Source organism: Caenorhabditis remanei, chromosome IV, assembly GCF_010183535.1.
Source record: "Caenorhabditis remanei strain PX506 chromosome IV, whole genome shotgun sequence".
Lineage (NCBI taxonomy): Eukaryota > Metazoa > Nematoda > Chromadorea > Rhabditida > Rhabditidae > Caenorhabditis > Caenorhabditis remanei.
The window spans coordinates 23,063,199-23,084,089 of NC_071331.1; the positions used below are offsets into that span (position 1 = coordinate 23,063,199).

At 37.6% G+C, this 20,891-nt stretch overlaps 2 protein-coding genes across 2 annotated transcripts; both read right to left on the reverse strand.

The window, feature by feature from the left end:
- Positions 1-1,830: 1,830 nt before the first annotated feature.
- On the reverse strand, positions 1,831-9,421 carry GCK72_015918 (uncharacterized protein; the record flags this gene model as incomplete). Its single annotated transcript, XM_053731208.1, has 6 exons — positions 1,831-1,970; positions 3,091-3,468; positions 4,207-4,386; positions 5,313-5,625; positions 6,450-6,631; positions 9,385-9,421. 6 exons carry the CDS (start codon positions 9,419-9,421, stop codon positions 1,831-1,833), a joined length of 1,230 nt encoding a protein of 409 aa, XP_053585980.1.
- A 2,646-nt stretch (positions 9,422-12,067) lies between these two features.
- On the reverse strand, positions 12,068-20,464 carry GCK72_015919 (uncharacterized protein; the record flags this gene model as incomplete). The annotated part of the gene is made up of 6 exons (XM_053731209.1): positions 12,068-12,354; positions 12,985-13,257; positions 14,256-14,526; positions 15,682-16,019; positions 18,954-19,133; positions 20,407-20,464. 6 exons carry the CDS (start codon positions 20,462-20,464, stop codon positions 12,068-12,070), a joined length of 1,407 nt encoding a protein of 468 aa, XP_053585981.1.
- Between the last annotated feature and the right edge of the window lie 427 nt (positions 20,465-20,891).

Below are 20,891 nucleotides of genomic sequence, written 5' to 3' on the forward strand. Positions count from 1 at the left end.
ATTTCTCACGTCAGTTTTTGTGATTTGTGATTCCTTATCAGTTTGGGAATGCCGTATGACACTAAAAACCGATAATAGATCAATTTTTCTATTTGAAATCACTATAAAATTAATCAAAATATAAGAAAAAAAACATTTTCAGTCGGTAAAATTGGAAAAAAAACCAATTTTACTTGGAAAAATAGGATATCTGAGGCGAAAATTGGGTTTTTTAAAGTGAAAAATACTGAGAAAAGTGATTTTTTCAGCTAAAAAACCTTTAAAATTATCAAAAAATCTGAAAAAAATAATTCTCCCAAAATTTCAAACGACACTCCGCTATCCCGCCAGCGCGTCTTGTTTAGCGTAAATCGACACGAATTTAATTTTCGAAATTCAATTTTTTCGGCCCACAGCACCCCCAAACGGGATACAGCGCTGAAAAATTTCAAACGTTCGCCGGGGAGCGCGTTTGCTATTTCAGTGCATTTTCAGAGGCACTTTTTCAAAGTGCTATAACTTTTTATAGAGCGAATTAAAATAAATTCTGAGACCTAACTATTGTAGACGATAAGCTGTTTTATCGATTTTTTATGATTTTAAATTTTTTAAAATGCTTAATCGCTGAGATCATTCGAGAGTTTTCGAAAAAACACTCAAAATTGCTTGTTTTTGGACGAATTCCCTACGTTTTCAGAACTTTTTTGAATGAAAAAAAGTTTCTGGGCTATTTGAGTGATTATAAAATAAAGAAATCGTTACAGGAAACATAAAATCATTGATAAGACCCTAAAACCCGTCAAAGCAGTTTTTGATTGAAAAATAAGTGATACACGGCAAAAGTACTAGGGATCTCGACATATTGAGTAATTCACTATAATAGAAGATGATATAGATTCAAAAAATCACACCTAGAACCTTCATTTCTTCTTTTTGAGAGTGAATGCAAAAATTGGAAAATGACATTTTTGAAAAAAACGGGTTTTTTTTTCAATGGGAAGTTGTTGAACTGCTTTGAAAATAGTTTATATGTTTCGAGAAAGCTAGATCAACAATAAAATTAAGAAATTTCGGTTATAATACGCAAATATGACATGAATACTCGAATTGTGCAATTTCAGCGTTTTATCCACCTAGTGTTAATGTTACACGAATTTTCGGTATGATGTCAGTTATTCATGCCTTTTTTGTTTTTTTTCATTCAAAAAAGTTCTGAAAACGTAGGGAATTCGTCCAAAAACAAGCAATTTTGAGTGTTTTTTCGAAAACTCTCGAATGATCTCAGCGATTAAGCATTTTAAAAAATTTAAAATCATAAAAAATCGATAAAACAGCTTATCGTCTACAATAGTTAGGTCTCAGAATTTATTTTAATTCGCTCTATAAAAAGTTATAGCACTTTGAAAAAAGTGCCTCTGAAAATGCACTGAAATAGCAAACGCGCTCCCCGGCGAACGTTTGAAATTTTTCAGCGCTGTATCCCGTTTGGGGGTGCTGTGCGGCCTAAAAAGTCGGTTTTCAGCCGTTTTTCTTGCTGAAATCCCTGAAAATGTCACAATATTCATTGAAAAATCGGAAAAATACGTAAAAAGCGCATAAAAACCTAGCGAAAGCGGTGGAAATTCGTAAATTCACATGAGAAATCGGGTAAAAATCAAAAAATTAAATGGAAAGAAGCGTCGGAAAAAGGCACACAGAGAGAGAATTAATGGCTGGAGATTTTTGGTAGTGATTTTCAGTGAAATTTTTGGGGAAAAAACCATTTTAGATCGAAAAATCGACGGGAAAATCAAAAAAAATCGTCAAAAAATCATAAAATTTACATATAAAACATGATAAAATCAGAGAGAATTATTGATTGCTGCTCGATGGTCCTCCATCTGGAAAATTCTGACGAGACGGGCCGGCGGCGGCGCTCAAATAGTCCTGTTGACTGAGGAGCAGAGCTTCGGCGATCGCGACGTCGTCTGTGTAGGTGTCCCATTCGGAAACTGCAAATTTTTTTAGCGATTTTCGTGGATTTTTAGGGATTTTTAGCATACTTGTCAAAAATCGGGCCGGCCCGGCTCGGCCCGTCGGCCCGGATTCAAAAATGGGTACCCATTTTTACCAATTTTTTTTTGAAATTTTTCGAAAAAAAACAGTAAAAATGCTTAAATTATCATTACATATTCACATTTTGATTCAATTTAAATTGTTTATTCGAAAACTATACTTTTTTCAAAAAATTTCCAAAAAAAATTCAAAAACTCAAAATGTTTTGAAAAAATGTTTCAAAACGGGTCGAGCGGGCCGGGCCGGGCCGAGATTTTTCCTGATTTCGGCCCGGCCCGGCCCGGCCCGTGACAAGTATGATTTTTAGTGATTTTTAAGTGAAAATTCGGTGGAAAACTGCAAAATTTTGGCTTAAAAACGAAGTTTTATTGCTAAAAATCATCAAAATCATTAAAAACGATGAAAAACCACTCGGGGACTAGTTTTTCAGAAATTTGGGTTTCTAGGCCATCACGTGGAAAGTTAGGCCACGGATGGTTTTTGGTCGTTTAAACCGTTTTTCATTGATTTTGAGTGAAAAATTCCAATTTTTTGACCATTTTTCAAGTTTTTAATCGTTTTTACATCCCAAAATCACATTTTCCATCTCGAGACGCGTCACAGGCACCCCAGCCACTCATCTTTCAGAAAATGGATGACTGGGGTGTCGTTGACGCGTTATTGGTCGAAAAATGAGTGGCTGGCGTGCCTTGGGCGCGTTTTTGAACGAAAAATGCGATTTTTGAGTCGAAAACACTCATTTTTGAGCATTTTTGCATCATTTTCAGCCAAAAAAACGCGTTTTTTTAGCGATTTTTTGGTCAAAATCCTCAAATCTCGATAAATTGACCACTTTTTTCAAATTCGGGTTTCTAGCCCGCCGATAGGAAAAGTTAGGCCACGACCAGTTTTTGACCGTTTTTTAGGGTTTTTGGCTATTTTTAGCTTGAAAAACGCGTTTTTTGGCGACTTTTGGATGCAAAAAGTGCCATTTTCATGGTTTAAGAGTGAAAAATTCCAATTTTCAGCGATTTTTGTTCAAAAATCAAAAATTTTCAGTTTTCAAATCGTTTTTACCCAAGCTCTGCGCCGCCAACAACTCCTCATAGAGGCCCGATGCACCACCACCAGCAGCGGCGGCTCCAGAAGACGTCGCCACAGCAGAAGACGTCGACGGACCATCGTCGAGTGCTCCAGAATCCAGTGGTGCTCCAGAATCCCTCTCCAAATCCTTCAAATACGACATAAGTGACTCGCGGGCGATTTGATCTTCTAGATCCGCCTGAGTCCGTTGATAATCTGTCATATCGATTTTATCTTGGAGCATCGTCTCCTCCAAATGCTCCAATTCTGACGTCGCCATTGCTTTTGTCATCAAATCTTTGTCCGCCGCGCCGGGAATCATTCCGGGGAGTCCGAGACCGACGCCGATCGTCGCGATGTGTGGGGCGAGGACTGAAAAATGCGAATTTTTGGTTAAAATTGAGGTTTTTCAACTGAAAATCGGGATTTTTAGCCCTTTCTATGCAGAAAATCCACTTTTTTTCATCGAAAAGCTCAAAAACGAATTTTTTTAAAGCCAAAAACCGCCCAAAAACCACCTAAAACAACCCAAGGCCTAACTTTTCCATTTGGTGGCCTAGAAATCCACTTCTCCGAAAACTAGTCCCTGAACCCGATTTAGACGGTTTCTTCCATTTTGAACTGAAATAGTGCGAAAAACGATTCGTGGCCTAACTTTTCACCTGGTGGCCTAGAAAATCGAATTTTTGGAAAACTAGTCCCCAACTGGTTTTTCATCGGTTTTCATGGTTTTTGGCTCTAAAGACGTCTAAAAAGTGATTTTTTTCTTCATAAAAAGACGTTTTTAGAGTCAAAACCCATCAAAACTGGCAAAAAACCAGTCGGGGACTAGTTTCCCGAAAATTCGATTTTCTAGGCCACCTGTGAAAAGTTAGGCCACGTATCGTTTTTCGCGCTATTTCAGTTAGAAATGAAAGAAAATCGTCAAAATCGGGTTCAGGGACTGGTTTTCGGAGAATTGGATTTTTAGGCCACCAAATGGAAAAGTTAGGCCATGGGTTGTTTTAGGTGGTTTTGGTGGGTTTTTGGGCCAAAAAACTCGTTTTTGAGCTTAAAAATGTGTGTTTTCATCGATTTTCAGCTCAAAAATCTTTTTTTTTTGAAACTCACTAGCATTATAGTGAACAGCACGATGATAACTCAATCGGAGTGGGGGATTCTGTTGGATTTGTTGTTGTTGGGGAGGCGGGGCCGAGGACGACGATGAAGACGTGCCGGCTTCTACAGAATTCCCTCCTGATGCTCCAGATGCTCCCGGCTCTGGACGTGGGAGGAGAACGCTGATGGGTTCTGGAAATTAAGGATTTTTGGGTGAAAATTTGGAGATTTTCGGTGCAAAACTGGGAATTTTGACTCAAAACGCGGTTTTATTGCTAAAAATCATCAAAAAACGATAAAAAAACAACTCGGGGACTAGTTTTTCAGAAATTTGGGTTTCTAGGCCACCAAAGTTAGGCCACAGGGTGATTTTTGACGAAAATTATGATTTTTCGGTGATTTTTGACTGAAATTTCAGTATTTTTCCTCAAAAAACTGACCAAATCCGTACGAAAAGTGTTCGAAGACCGGATTTTTCAAAATTTGGGTTTCTAGGCCACCAAGTGGAATGTTAGGCCACGAGTGGTTTTTAGTCGTTTTTAGTGTGTTTTTGGCAATTTTTCGCTGGAAAAGGTGGTTTTTCGGCATAAAAAGACGTTTTTAGAGTAAAAACCACCAGAACCGATGAAAAAACCACTCGGGGACTAGTTTTCCGAAAATCCGATTTTCTAGGCCACCAGGTGAAAGTTAGGCCACGGGTGGTTTTTCGACTGTTTTTGACCAATTTTGAGCTCAAAACTCGATTTTCAGCACTAAAAAGTGCTATTTTTGAGTGTTTTAGAGCTAAAAATTGACTTTTTGGACGAAAAATAGTCAATTTTCATGATTTTTGGGCCAAATCCACTAATTTTGTCACTTTTCAGCACAAAAAAAAACGTTTTTAACGCCAAAAATCGCTAAACCCGAGAAAAACCGACCGGGGACTAGTTTTCCAAAATTTTGGATTTCTAGGCCACCAAAAGCGAAAGTTAGGCCACAGGTGGTTTTGAGTGGTTTTCGACGGTATTTGTGCTCAAAAACTCGTTTTTAAGCCTAAAAATCGAGATTTTTGAGTATTTTCAAGCATTTTGGACGGAATTTCATGATTTTTGGGTCATTTTTCTCCAATTTTTTCTTACCATCACTATACTGATAGACCTCCACCGGCCGAGCGAACATCTCCGATATCGCCTGCAACTCGACATGATTTCCATGAATATGATCCTCCCGCTTTCGTCGAATGTAGTTTTCGTAGTCTTCCGTAATGAATTCCTTGAAATGCTCTCGATTTTTCAGCATATAATCCATACAGAGTGTCCGAATCTGTCCGTGCATTTCTTGATCTCCGTAAATTTGTTCGGCGATCGCTCGGAACATACACGCGCCGTCGCCGACCATCTCTTTGATGACGAGCCCGCGGCGCGCCAGACGATCCGAGAATTCACGTTCCAACTGGAAAAAAATCGATCATTTGGGGGCGAAAATGCAGAGAAAACATTGTTTTACCGCTAAAAATCATTAAAAACCATGAAAAACCACTCGGGGACTAGTTTTTCAGAAATTTGGGTTTCTAGGCCATCATGTAGAAAGTTAGGCCACGGGTGATTTTTTTTCGTTTTCTGTGTGTTTTTGGCTATTTTTAGCGTGAAAAAACGAGTTTTCCGACGTTTTTAGAACCAAAAATCATCAAAAACGATAAAAAACCACTCGGGGACTAGTTTTCTCAAAAATTGGATTTCTAGGCCACCATGTGGAAAGTTAGGCCACGGGTGGTTTTTGAGCATTTTTGAAGCGATTTCAGCCATTTTTAACTTGAAAAACACGTTTTTCGAAATTTTTGAGTGAAAAATACCAATTTTTAGCCATTTTTAGTGCTAAAATCCGGATTTTCTAACCATTTTTCCAGTTTTTAATCGTTTTTTTCATCCCAAAATCACATTTTCCATCTTAAAACGCGTCACAGGCACCCCAGCCACTCATCTATTAGAAAATGTGTGACTGGGGTGCCTCTGACGCGTTTTTAGCTGAAAAATGAGTGGCTGGGGTGCCTTCGACGCGCTTTTGAAAGGATGAAGTATCTGGCGCACCTTTCGCGCGTTTGTAGAAGAAAGTTCAGTGGCTGGCGTGCCTTCGACGCGTTTTTAAACAAAAATGAGTCTGGCGTGCCTTAGGCGCGTTTTTTGACCGCAAAAACTCCTTCCTGAGCATTTTTTTCCCCATTTTCAGCTCAAAAATCTCGTTTTTCATCGATTTTTTGGTCAAAATCAGTAATTTACCGCATCGTTATGCACATTCTCCTCTCGATACTCGTCATCTGAGTTGTAGTCGACGTGATTCCCAGAATTCTCCACATTTTCAGATGACGTCGTCGGGAGATTCAGACGAGGCGATGCGAGTGGACTGCTGATCGATGGTGGTGGATGTGGTGCTAATCCTTGCGCGGATGGTGATATCGCCCCTGTAGCTGAGAGATTTATTAGAAAAAAATGAGAAAAATGGGAAAAATTGAATTTTTATAGGCGAAAATGACTGAAAATCGTCATTTTTCGGCATAAAATGACGTTTTTAGAGTCAAAAACCATGGAAACCGATGAAAAACCAGTCGGGGACTAGTTTTCCGAAAATTTGGGTTTCTAGGCCATCATGTGGAAAGTTAGGCCACAGAGTGATTTTTGACGAAAATTATGAATTTTTGGTAATTTTGACTGAAATTTCAGTATTTTTCATCAAAAACCAGTCCAAATCCGTACGAAAAGTGTTCGGGGACGAGTTTTCCGAAAATTTGGTTTTCTAGGCCACCAGGTGAAAAGTTAGGCCACGGGAGGTTTCCGGTCGTTTTTTCGACGTTTTTAGACCCAAAAAACCACCAGAACCGATGAAAAACCAGTCGGGGACTAGTTTTCCAAAAATTCGATTTTCTAGACCACCAGGTTGAAAAGTTAGGCCATCGGTGGTTTTAGGCGTTTTTTGACGGTTTTTGGGGTAAAACAGCTGAAAACAACTGAAAATGGTCAAAATTTGCTGTAAATTTTGTTAATAAATGACCTAAAGTAGGTGAAAATCAAGGTTTTTAAACAAAATTTGAATTTCTCGTTGTTCAAATATCAGAATTTCGAAAAAATAACTGGAAAAAATAGCCGATTTCAGCAAAAATGCAGTAAAAACGCTCAAAAAAATCACTTATTTCAGTCAAGAAACGCGATTAAGGTGCCCCAGATAAAAAATCGAATAACGAGTGTCTGGGGCACCTTTGGCGCGTTTTTCAAGCAAAATATCCATTTTTGAGTCAAAATTGCTCGGAAACTCAATTTTTCTACACTTTTTGCTTAAAAATCTTGTTTTTTTCGTCCAAATGAACGAAAATCGTCAAAATCGGGGTCAGGGACTAGTTTTGGATTTCTAGGCCACCAAATGGAAAAGTTAGGCCATGGGGAGTTTTCGGTGGTTTTTGACGGATTTTTGGCTAAAAAACCTCGATTTTCAGCTTGAAAATGTAATTTTTATCAATTTTTAGCTCTAAAAACCGCATTTTTCACCATGGCCTAACTTTCTAACTCGGTGGCCTAGAAAATTTTTTTTTCCAAATTTTTAGAAAACTAGTCCCCGACTGGTTTTTCATTGTTTTTGATGGTTTTTTGGCCCAAAAATACTCAATTTGTGCTCAAAAAATTGCAATTTCAGCAGAAAAATCCATAAATGGATTTCTAGGCCACCAAATGAGAAAAGTTAGGCCATGGGGAGGTTTCGGTGGTTTTTGGGGTCAAAAACACGTTTTTGAGCTAGAAAATGCGATTTTTATCGGTTTTTAGCTGTAAAAATTGTAATTTTTGGGATAAAAATTGACTTTTCGGACGAAAAATCATCGATTTCGACGCATTTTCATGGTTTTTTGGTCAATTTTGTGCGAATTTAGCAGAAATTCCGTACATCTCTTGACGTTGACAGGTCCCTCTTCTTGTACTCGATTCCTTTTGATGATGATGGTCCAGCACTCGTGGATTGGCCAGACTGTTGACGGTTCGGGTCGGATGAGCTGAAAATTAGTGGTAAATCGGATTTTTGACCGAAAATTAGTCATTTTTACAGCAAAAAACGGTCAAAAACTCGATTTTTTGGCTGAAAATCGGTAAAATGACTTGAAAATTGATATTTAGAGCTGAAAATGTCATTTTTTGCATTCAAAATGACCCGAAAAACTCGATTTTTGGCTGAAAATCGATAAAAAAGTGGGTTTCGGTGCTGAAAATCGCATTTTTAAGCACTTTATAAGCTAAAAACGGTTAAAATCGATTTTAGAGCGGATTCTCCCCCGAAAAATGTCATTTTTGCATTCAAAATGACCCGAAAAACTCGATTTTGGCTGAAAATTAGTCTGAAAATGAGACTTTAAACGGTTTTTCATGGTTTTTCAACAATTTTATGTTGAAAATATCAGTTTTTGCGTACAAAATCGGATTTTTGACACAAAATTAGTCATTTTTACAGCAAAAAACGGTCAAAAACTCGATTTTTTGGCTGAAAATCGGTAAAAATGACTTGAAAATTGATATTTAGAGCTGAAAATGTCATTTTTGCATTCAAATGACCCGAAAAACTCGATTTGGCTGAAAATTAGTCTGAAAATGAGACTTTAAACGGTTTTTCATGGTTTTTCAACAATTTAATGTTGAAAATATCAGTTTTGGGTACAAAATCGCATTTTTGACACAAAATTGGTCATTTTTACAGGAAAAAACGCTCAAAAACTCGATTTTCTGGCTGAAAATCGCATTTTTTAAACGTTTTTGAGCTGAAAACGGCTCAAAAATCAAGATTTGCATTTAAAATAAATTCAAAGTCAATTTTCAGCCAAAAAACCTAATATTAAGCCAATTTTTAACCAAAAACAAGATTTTCGGCCGATTTTCACAATTTTAAGCTGAAAAACGCAATTTTCAGCCGAATTTTCACGTTTTTCAGCCAAAAAACATGATTTTCAGCCGATTTTTCACAATTTTCAGGCAAAAAACACGATTTTCAGCCAATTTTCAACCAAAAAACATGAGTTTGGCCGATTTTCAGGCAAAAAACATCATTTTCAACCAAAAAAACAAGATTTTCGGCCGATTTTTCACAATTTTCAGTCCAAAAACGTGATTTTCAGCAATTTTCAGCCAAATTTTCATCATATTTCTAACCTTCCGACACCGGATGATTTCTGTGTCGAATCACTCTTCTCTCGCTTCTTTTTCACTGGCAGAATCGTCATTTTTGGGAGAAATAGGGGATTGGAGGCTCTGAAATATAATAATGAAAAATTGAAGAAAAAATAAGCAAATTTGCGGAGAAATACAAAAAAAAACGAAAATCGAGGCCGCTGGGGTGCCTGTGACGCGTTTTAAGATGGAAATTCCGGAAAATTCGCAGATTTTGACCCAAAAATCGCTGAAAAACGAGATTTTTTGAGCTGAAAATAGTGGAAAAAACGCTTAAAAATTAGTTTTTTCGACTCAAAATCACAATTTTCGGTCAAAAACGCGTCTAAGACACGCCAGACTCATTTTTCGATCAATAACGCGTCAACGACACCCCAGTCATCCATTTTCGGATAGATGAGTGGCTGCGGTGGTTTAAGATGCAAAATGTGATTTTGGGATCAAAAAACGATTAAAACTGTAAAAACAGTCGAAAAATCCCGATTTTAGTATTAAAAATGGCTAAAAATTGAAATTTTTGACACAAAAACGTAGAAAAATGCGTTTTTTAAGCTGAAAATAGTCAAAAACCGCCCGTGGCCTAACTTTCCTCGTGATGGCCTAGAAACCCCAACTTCTGAAAAACTAGTCCCCGAGTGGTTTTTCATTGTTTTTTAATAATTTTTAGCAAGAAAACAGTTTTTTGATATCAAAACAATCAGTATTCCACCCGGGTTGAAAAACGCGCCACAGGTACGCCAGACTTTTCTCTTTCAGCTAAAAACGCGCCAACGGTGCGCCAGGCATCCGTTTCAGCTCACGATTCAAAAATCACTGGGGTGCCGTTACTGGAGCACCTTTGGCGCGTTATTTTCACTAAACATCTGAATTTTTTTTTGTTTTTTTTGAGAAAACCCTCAAAAATATATATATATATATTCAATCGCAAAATCACGATTTTCAATCAAAAAAAAACTTGAAAAATCTGCGAATAAATGAACTTTTATATGAAATCAGGAGGTATTTCACTGGGAAAGGGAAGACAATTAGAGATACTTAAAAACAGAGAAAAAGCGACAGTCAACCTACAAACAAATACAAAAAAACCGCGGATAGGTCAAAAAATTACAGAAAATTCAAGAAAAATAGGTCTACAATTTCGAAAATTCTAGAATTTCTGATTAAAAAAACGTAAAAGTCTGTTGGGGGGGGGGGGGGGGTAAAATTGTCTGAAAATTTGAATTTTACAGAAAAAAATACTAAAAATTTAGATGATATTAGCAATCCACCTCTGTTACAACTGCGCCCCACCGCAAACGAGAGAGTATCGGCGACAGAGAGACGCAGAGTTTTTTCGACACAGATTTTCGCTATTTTTCAAAAGTTTTTTGAAAATTTCTATGAAAAACAGCGAAAATAAGTCGCCAAAAACTTTGAAAATCTGTGTCGGCGCGAGAAAAAACTCTGCGTCTCTCTGGCCGATACTCTCTCGTTTGCGGTGGAGCGCAGTTGTAAAATGTGGACAAATCGGTGGAAATCAGCTGAAAATTTCTGCAAAAAAAGGACAATTGTAGTGAAAAAAAAGTGAGGTAGATGAGTAGGTGGGACTGAAAAATCGGAGAGGGATCGGGGTGCAATAATTAGGCTCAAAAAGTTATTGGGGTTAATTAATTAGGGTAATTATCAGAGTTGCATGGAAGTGAAAATTTCTTATCCGGAAGTCGGAAGTCGGAAGCAAAATTCCTGATCCGGAAGTCGGAAGTGAATTTCCTTAACCGGAAGTCGGAAGTGAAAAAACGCCCGGAAGTTGACGGAAGTCGGAAGTAAAATTCCTTATCCGGAAGTCGGAAGTGAATTTCCTTAACCGGAAGTCGGAAGTGAAAAAACGCCCGGAAGTTGACGGAAGTCGGAAGTGATTTTTCTCATCCGGAAGTCGGAAGTCGGAATTCCATGCAACTCTGGTAATTATACAGTAATTGGCGCAAAGAAAGCATAAAAAGGGGCGGAGCTTAAGTTTCCATAATTATATAGTTTACAGAGGCTGAAAAAAAGGGAAAATCTCTGAAAAATGACCAAAATTTTCAAAAAGTTTGGAGAAAAGGGGGCGGGGCTTAAATTTCTGGGAAGGAAAATGAAAATTTGGGAAAAATTCGCAGAAAAAAGTGACTTTTTGACAAAAAAATGAGATTTTCGGGTAAAAATACAGATTTTCGAGCTAAAAATTGGTTTTTAAATCATTTTCAGATAGGAAAAAGTAGTATTTTGAGGCTGGAAACCTCATTTTGGGGTCAAAAACCGAAAATGCAGCAGGAAAACAACTAGAAACCTTAATTTGAAATAACTTCTGTGTTTTTGGGCTGAAAATGTGGATTTTAGGCTCAAAAATGGAATTTTCTTTTGAAATTTGAAAATATTGTCAAAATTTTGCTGAAAAAAACCACAAAAACCATCTAAAATCATCCAAATCTCATTTTTATTCAAAAAAAAAGTGATGGCCGAATGGTTAGGGTAGACACGAAATGCTTCAGAAAAGTGACCAGGGTTCGAACCCCACTGGTGGCAAAACCTTTTTTTCTTTTTTTATATCGATTTTTAAATGTATTGGACACCAAATTTGGCTGAAAATTTCAGAAAAACGTCGATTTTCAGCTCGAAAAACTATCAAAAACCGAGTTTTCGATCGAAAATCCACATTTTTTCTCCAAAAAACACCCAATTTTCTACTCCGCCAGATGAGCATTTCGTGCTCCCAGAGCCGCCGGTTGCTCTTGCTCTTCCTCAACATCATCTCCCCTCGCTCTCGCCATAATTCTCGCAATTTCTCCATTCGCTTCCATCTCGGCGAGTCGCTGTCTCACACGAATTCTGACGGCTTCTTGTCTCGCCAATTCCTCCGGATTCGGGAGAAATAGCTCCGGATTCTCGGCGAATCGCTGCATCTCAAGGTTTTGACGACCGGGTGGACGGCGACCAGGTGGTCGTGGGGCACCTTCTGGCGCTCGTGGAGCTGAAATTTTTTTTTCAAATTTGAAAATATTGTCAAAACTTCACAGTTTCTGGTATAAAATCACAAAAAAAACCGTAAAAAAAGCCTCAAAAACCATCTAAAATCGTTCAAATCTCATTTTTATTCAAAAGAAGTGGTGGCGGCCGAGTGGTTAGGGTAGACACGAAATGCTTCAGAAAAGTGACCAGGGTTCGACCCCCACTGGTGGCAAATCCTTTTTTTCTTTTTTTAAATCAGTTTTTAAACGTATTGGGTACTCTCGCAAACCTTAAAATTTGGATTTTCGAGTCCAAATTTTGAAAAATTGTCAAAAATTAACTGTTTCTGGTAAAAAAAACATATAAAAAACCGTGAAATTGAGACATTTTGGACGGAAAATTTGTGTTTTTTGCGGTTTTAAGCCTCAAAAACCATTCAAAAGCATAGAAAATACGTTTTTTTTAAATAAAAAATTGAAGTGGTGGCCGAGTGGTTAGGGTAGACACCAATCGCTTCAGAAAAGTGACCAGGGTTCGAACCCCACTGGTGGCAAAATCTTTTTTTTCCTTTTTTATATCGATTTTAAGCTCAAAATTCATCAATTTTATCAATTTTCAGCTCAAAAATGACTGAAATTATCCATTTTTTCACCTTCTGCAGCTCTTGGAGCCTCAATTGCTCGCCGAGCCGCCCGTCTCGCGATCATTCGTTCTCTCCGTGCCGCATCGGCGATTTCTGGAAATTGCAGATTTCGACGTTCCTGAAGAAGAGCGTTGAGTTCGTCGAGATCTGGCATCGCTTCTGGATTTTCAGCCTGTTGTTGCTCCCATTCGGTACGGAGTCTCACATTGTCCATATCTTCGAAAAAAAGAATGAGAACTTGATCAGCGAGACCCGATGGATGTATTCGCCATGTTGCCACATCTGGAAATGTTAAAAATCATGAAAAATCGGCAAAAATTGGCTGAAAATGATCAAAAAAGCAAATTTCAGCGAATTTTGATTGAAAACTCGGAGATTTTCAGTGGAAAAACTGGTTATTTGACTTAAAAACACAGTTTCATTGCTAAAAATCATCAAAAAACGATGAAAAACCACTCGGGGACTAGTTTTCCAAAAGTTTGGATTTCTAGGCCATCATGTGAAAAGTTAGGCCGCGGGTGGTTTTTGGTCGTTTTTTTTTTGCACTTTTTCAGTTCCAAATGAAAGAAAATCGTCAAAATAGAGGTCAGGGACTAGTTTTCTTGAAAAATTGGATTCCTAGGCCATCAAAATTAGGCCATTGGTGATTTTTGACTGAAATTTCAGAATTTTTTATCAAAAATCGCTTCAAATCTGTATGAAAGTATTCGGGGACTAGTTTTTTCAAAGTTTGGGTTTCTAGGCCACCAATTTGGAAAAGTTAGGCCACGGATGATATTTGGTCGTCTATTGTCTATTTTTAGCTTGAAAAGGCGTTTTTCGACCTTTTGAGTGAAAAATTCGGATTTTTGACTATCTCTTCTAGTTTATAATAGTTTTTTCATCCCAAAACCCCACTTTCCATCTTAAAACGCGTCACAGGCACCCCAGCTATCCGTCTTTTAAAAAACCGACTGGGGTACCTTTGACGCGTTTTCGGCAGCTGGAATTGGCTGGAAATCAACGGAAATTTAGATTTTGAATTAAAAATCCCAGAAAATCATGAAAATCGTCGAAAAACAACAGGTGGCCTAACTTTCCACTTGGTGGCCTAGAAATCCAAATTTCTCTAAAACCTGACTTTGGATCAATTTGGTCAATATGAGACTATTTTTGGTGAATTTTCAGTCAATTTTTGTCATTTTTCGCCGTTTTTAGCAGTTTTTAGCTCATTTTAAGCCTATTTTTTCCTCATTTTCAGCTGTTTTTGACTCATTTTCAGCCCAAATTCTCCCTCCAACTCACAATATCAATAGGCAAATGATATCTAGCCATTTCCCTTCTGAATCCCATATCCAACAGTGGTCGATTATCACCATCTCGACAACAAATAGCGACGGCCTGATTGAATTGTCCCAGCGTCCGCTCAAAAACGGCCAACGCGTACCGCCCGAGATTCCGAAGAAGACGTTCGCGGACTCCGATTCGGGCGACTGGGATACGGTTACGGCGGTCACGGTGGAAATACGGAGGGTCCGCCTCCAGATCGGCACGTGGACGTGGACGGTATCTCTGGAAAAAGTAGATCAAAATTGCATTTTCGAGCTCAAAAACGAGGCAAAATCGAAAAAATTGAGAAAAATTGACCAAAAAACCATGAAAATGCGTCCAAAAAGTCAATTTTTAGCTTTAAAACAGTCTTTTTTGGCTGAAAATCTACTTTTTTACACCAAAACCGTCGAAAAACCGTAAAAAACCACCCATGGCCTAACTTTTCCATTTGGTGGCCTAGAAATCCAAACTAGTCCCCGACCCCGATTTTGACGATTGTCTTTTGTTTCCAACTCGAAAAGTGCAAAAAAGCGGTAAAAATGAAACATGGCCTAACTTTCCACCTGGTGGCCTAGAAAATCGAATTTTTGGAAAACTAGTCCCCGAGTGGTTTTCAATTGGTTTTGACGGTTTTCTCTGCTTAAAAAGTCATTTTTAGAGTCAAAAACCATCAAACTGGCAAAAAAACAGTCGGGGACTAGTTTTCCAAAAATTCGATTTTCTAGGCCACCAGGTCAAAAGTTAGGCCACGGCCGTTTTTCGGTTTTTTTCGCAGTTTCTCACTTCAAAATGGAAGAAAATCGTCAAAATCGGGGTCAGGGACTAGTTCTCGGAGGAGAATTGGATTTCTAGGCCACCAAATGGAAATCCATGGGGAGTTTTAGGTGGTTTTCGGGCTAAAATTAGGATTTTTGAGCTTAAAAATCCCATTTTTTCGTGTTTTAGAGCTAAAATTTGACGTTGGTCACATTTTCAATGATTTTCAGGTCAATTTTCCTCAAATTTTCAAATTTTCGAGCTGAAAATCGATATTAGAGTAGTTTAAAACCCTCAGAATCGTTGAAAATCAACCGTGGCCTAACTTTCCACCTGGTGGCCTAGAATCCAAATTTCTCTAAAAACGTTCCTTAGGGTCAAATTTTCGGGTTAAAACCTTTAAAAATGTCAAAATCGGGTTGTGAGGCATCGAAAATCCCAAAAATCACAAAAAACCACAGGTGACCTAACTTTCCACCTGGTGGCCTAGAAATCCAAACTTCTCTAAAAACGTTCCTTAGGGTCTAATTTTTGCGTTTTTGGGCTAAAATCAACTTAAAACTCAATTTTCAGCTCTAAATTCCCATTTTTGAGTGTTTTAGAGCCAATTTCTCAAATTTTCGGCTAGAATTAACTCACCGGATCAGCAACCGGTGGCATACGAATCCGTGCTCTCCGTACCCTTTGCATATTTGGGATCACCGGTGGCGCCGCCGCCACCGGGAGCACATTTTCAGGGGGCGGAGCTTCTCTTCGCGCCATAACTTGTTGAGCCAATAGAGCCATCGGAATGAGTGGAGGCGGATGAGCCGCCCGAATTGGGGGCGGAGCCCGTAATGGGGGCGGAGTCTCCGCACGAAGAAGAACGTCGTCATCGTCGTCTTCTGGAGCTTCAAGTTCCTCTTCACGAGGTGGTGGATCGTCGTCAGAAATCATTCCGGACTCGATGATGTGCAAACGTTCGAGAATTGTGCAGCCTGGAAATCGATTTTTGGAGGTTTTTCGGGCTGAAAATCCACGTTTTCAATGGAAATTCTGTTGAAAATCGTATTTTTCACTCAGAAAACCTATATTTCACTGAAAAAACGGTGAAAAACACCCTTTTTCGAACAAAATTATGCGGGGACTAGTTTTGGATTTCTAGGCCACCATGGCGAAAACTCGGCCATCAGGCGGTTTTGGGCTGAAAAAGGTGAATTTAGGCAGTTTTCAGCTGAAACATTCAATTTTCAGACACAAAACACTTTTCCGCAGGTTTTTGGTGGAGAAAAATTATTCAAAATTGTGGTTTTTGGGCTGAAAATCCACTTTTTCAATGGAAATTCTGTTGAAAATCGTATTTTTCACACAGAAAACCTAGATTTTACTGAAAAAACGCTGAAAAACTCCATTTTTGAACAAAAATTATGCGGGGACTAGTTTTGGATTTCTAGGCCATCATGGCAAAAACTCGGCCATCAGGCGGTTTTTGGGCTAAGAAAAAAAAAAATCCACTTTTTTAATGGAAATTCTGTTGAAAATCGTATTTTTCACACAGAAAACCTAGATTTTACTGAAAAAACGCTGAAAAACTCCATTTTCGAACAAAAATTATGCGGGGACTAGTTTTGGATTTCTAGGCCACCATGGCGAAAACTCGGCCATCAGGCGGTTTTTGGGCTGAAAAAAGCGGAATTCAGGCAGTTTTCAGCTGAAACATCCGATTTTCAGACACAAAACACTTTTCTGGAGGTTTTGGTGGAGAAAATGATTCAAAATTGGGTTTTCGGGCGGAAAAATTGAAAAAAAATCCACTTTTTCAGTCGAAATTCTGCTGAAAATTGTATTTTTCACTCAGAAAACCTACTTTTACTTAAAAAAACGATGAAAACCCGCTTTTTTTTACAAAAATAATGGACGATGGCCGAGGTTTCAACCATGTGGCCTAGAAAACTCAAACTCGGCCACGGACGTTTTTTGGAGGTTTTTCGAGCGGAAAAGTTGGTTTTCAGTAATTTTTTAAGTTTTTCGAGTGTTTTCGATGGTTTTGAGGGGGAAAAATTATTCAAAATCGAGTTTTTGGACTGAAAATCCATTTTTTCAGCCAAAATTCTGGTGAAAATCGTTTTTTGGAGATGAAAATGTGGATTTTACGGCAGAAAAACTGTTTTTCCCCCAAAATTCAGTTGAAAATCGACGATGGCCGAATTTTTCAGGGTGGTGGCCTAGAATTTCCAAATTTCGGAAAACTAGTCCCCCACGGGTTTTCGGGTCTTAAAATCTGATTTTTGGTGTTTTTTCGAGCTGAAAAAGTGCAATTTTCACTAAATTTTGTTAAAAATTGCGTTTTTGGAGGTGAAAATGTGAATTTCATAGCAGAAAAAGCCGGTTTTCAGTGAAAATTCCGTTGAAAATCGAAATTTTGGTTCGAAAATCATGGAAAAAGTGTTTCCGTTCCATAAATTATTGATTTTCAGGGATAAAAGAGGTTTCTCTGTAAGAAACGCTCATTTTTTGTCAAAATTTATAGAAAAAACGTGTTTAGAGCACCAAAACTGCAAAAAAATTCGATTTTTCTTAATTTTCCGACGAAAAAATCAACCAAAAAATCAATTTTCTCGAGTAAAAAGGAGGAATCGCATGGCGTCGAAATGAGATAAGTGACGGTGAGAGAGTGTGCCGCACGTGAGAGACGCAGAGAATTTTGGTCGGAGAGGGGCGTTAATTTAGACGAGATGCTCATAAATTTCGGGTTGGCCTTGAATTTGAATTTATTTTTCACAGAATTAAAAAAAAAAAGATATCTTTCCCAATTTTTCAGCTCCGGAAGAGCTAGTCAAGTGATGAAGGAGTAAGATATGTAGGGTTGGGTAGATGGATAGCCGGATTTCGAAATTCCGGTATTTTAAACTTTATTTATCATTAAAAAGACTCGAAAAAATGACTTGGCCTTGCAAATTTATCGAATCATTCCGAATTCCGGATTCCGGTTCTGAATTCCAGAATACAAAAAATGCCATTCCGTACAACTATGGTGGATAGAGTAATTAGGAGGCGTGACGGGAATGGGAGGAGACTAGCGGATATTGGATATGAAGTAGGATAGAGCAGATGGTAGTTGTCATAGGTATGTAGATTGATATCATCCATGTAAATCGCTTGTAATTTATCGGATAAGATTGTAGTTATGATGTAATTGGGGGTAATTAGGTAATTAGGTGGAGCGATTGGAAAGATTAGAGAGGTTAGCGGCGGTGAGATGAAAGGAGCAGATGGTATGAAATATGGAAGCGCATACTTACACAGGGGTGCATAACGCAAGGTCGCGTAAACGCGCTCCGTCGCTCAGCGGTTGGCACGGTGCCAAAAACAGACTTGGCTGAGTGCCAAGTTCATGAAAAACGCGACGCACACGCAACGCGACACGGCCGGTAAATTCAAAACTGGCAAATTTACGGCACGGCCTGGCCCGGCGTCAAAAAAGGTACCTAATTTTTTGAATTTTTTTGAAATTTTACATTAAAAATTTCAATTTTTTGATGCATAACTATCTTTTGATTGAATTCTGAAGTATAGTCAAAAATTCGACATTTTTGGGGAAAAATTCAAATTTTTCTCCGAAAATGTCAAATTTTTGACATTTTCAATGTGTCATAATTCAATTATGCATCAAGAAATTGGACTTTTTAAAATTAGTTTCTGAAACCATAACATTTCTCTCAGAGACTTTTGAAAATAAAACGGCATGCCGTTATAATACAGTTTTTCCGCATTTTCCCTGATACCGACCATTTCGTCAAGTTTGAGCCATTTTTTCGATTTTTTCACCCATTTTAAGCTCAAAACGTCGATTTTGAACCATTCCCACTAATTTTAGGTTCGAAAATCGTAATTTTTCATCAATTTTCACTAATTTTCCCCCTAAAACCAACCTTCTTTATACTTTTCGTGATCAGTGGGTGCCAACTCGTACATCCATCCGATATGTTCCTTACAACCACCACAGAAAACGTCACGAACAAAATGGTTTCCAGTCATCATTTCACGACGAGTCAACGCACCGTACGACACGTTTGACACCGTCTTGAATAGGTACGCCTGACCGGTGACACCTGCAAAAATTGGCAATTTTTGAGAAATTTTGAGGGAAAATTGAGGAAAGATCGCATTTTTTGGACTAAAAATCGCAAAAATTGAGTGTTTTTATGTTTAAAATCTTGAAAAACCGCTAAAAAACGGCATTTTTTAAGTCAAAAATCGCAAAAAATCACATACCGTAAATACTGTATTATAACGGCATGCCGTTATATTTTTCAACTGGCTCCCAGAATTTTTTGGTTTCAGAAACTTATTAAAATTTACCGGAAAAGCTTCTTTTTTTTTTTAGTTCTATCGGCTGATCAAGAAGTTACTAATCACGCTGCTTCTAATCAGAACCAAAAAAGACACCGGGATGATCACATTCATGAATTCTGAGTATAGATGGGGTGCCGTTATAATACAGGTGCCGTTCTATTAAAGGTGCCGTTATAATACAGTATTTACGGTAATTTTGACTAAAAATACTGAAAACCGAGGTTTTGATCGATTTTTGTCGGAAATTGGGATTTTCTAGAGGTTATGAGCAGAAAATGAGAAAAATTGCTTATTTTGATAATTCTGGGTATAAAAATCTTGAAAAAACCGCGAAAAAACGGCATTTTTAAGTCAAAAATCGCAAAAAATTAACTAATTTTGAGTAGAAATCCTGAAAAATTCGCTGAAAAGCAAGTTTTACAGGTTTTGTTGGAAAAAATAGACAATTTTTGAAAAATTTTGAGTCAAAAATCGAATTTTTTAGACTACTCGCAAAAATTGAGTGCTTTTGGTTAAAAATTGAGAAAAAAAAATGCTTCAAACGAAATTTTAGTCAAACATCATATAATTTCAAACTAAAATTTTGAAAAAATTGCAAAAAACCAGGTTTTTAATGGATTTTTATTGGAAATACAAATTTTCATGTGATTTTGAGCAAAAAAATGTGAAAAATCGCAAAAAAAAAAATTTATAGCTTTTAAGTTAAAAATCGCACAATTCTAGACTAAAAATCTTTAAAAATTAATTGAAAATCAATTTTTACATCTTTTTTTGATAATTTTGAGCAAAAAAAATGACATTTTTCGGATGTTTTTGATGTTAAACTCATTAAAAAACGAATTTTCTCAATTTTTTCACGAAAAATTGCGAAATTTCATGTTTTACGCATTAAAAAATCCGCATTTTTTCACATCCCGCCCTCAAATTTTCTCTATTTTCCATATTTCAACTTCATTTTTTCCTTTTTTTTCTCCCGTACCATTAAATTAGTCGATTTAATCGCTGCTTTATCAGCCAAATAAACCTGACAAATCGCACAATGATACGTCTTGTCACCGCCGTTGTTCGCGAAGAACTTGAAACCCATGTTCTACAACATAAAATCAATAAAACCAACAAAAAATTCACAAAAACGCGATAAAATCGGTGAAAAACCACTTTTTGCACAAAAAATACATTAAAAATGAGTAATAATTGATTTATGTACAATATCATGCAATATATGGAGATTAGGAGGGAGTTTTCGATGAAAAATGATGAAAAAATGACGAAAAAACAAGGAATTTCCAACGAAAAATCGATTTTTTTCACGAAAAAAGACCGAAAACCGCTTTTTTGCGAAAAAATAGACGGTGGCCGAGGTTTCAACTATGTGGCCTAGAAAACTCAAACTCGGCCACAGGCGTTTTTAGAGGTTTTTTGAGCGAAAAAGTCGGTTTTCGGTGAGTTTTTCGATGGTTTTCAGCATTTTTTACATTATTACGTGGAATTTCGACCAATTTAAGTGGAAAAAT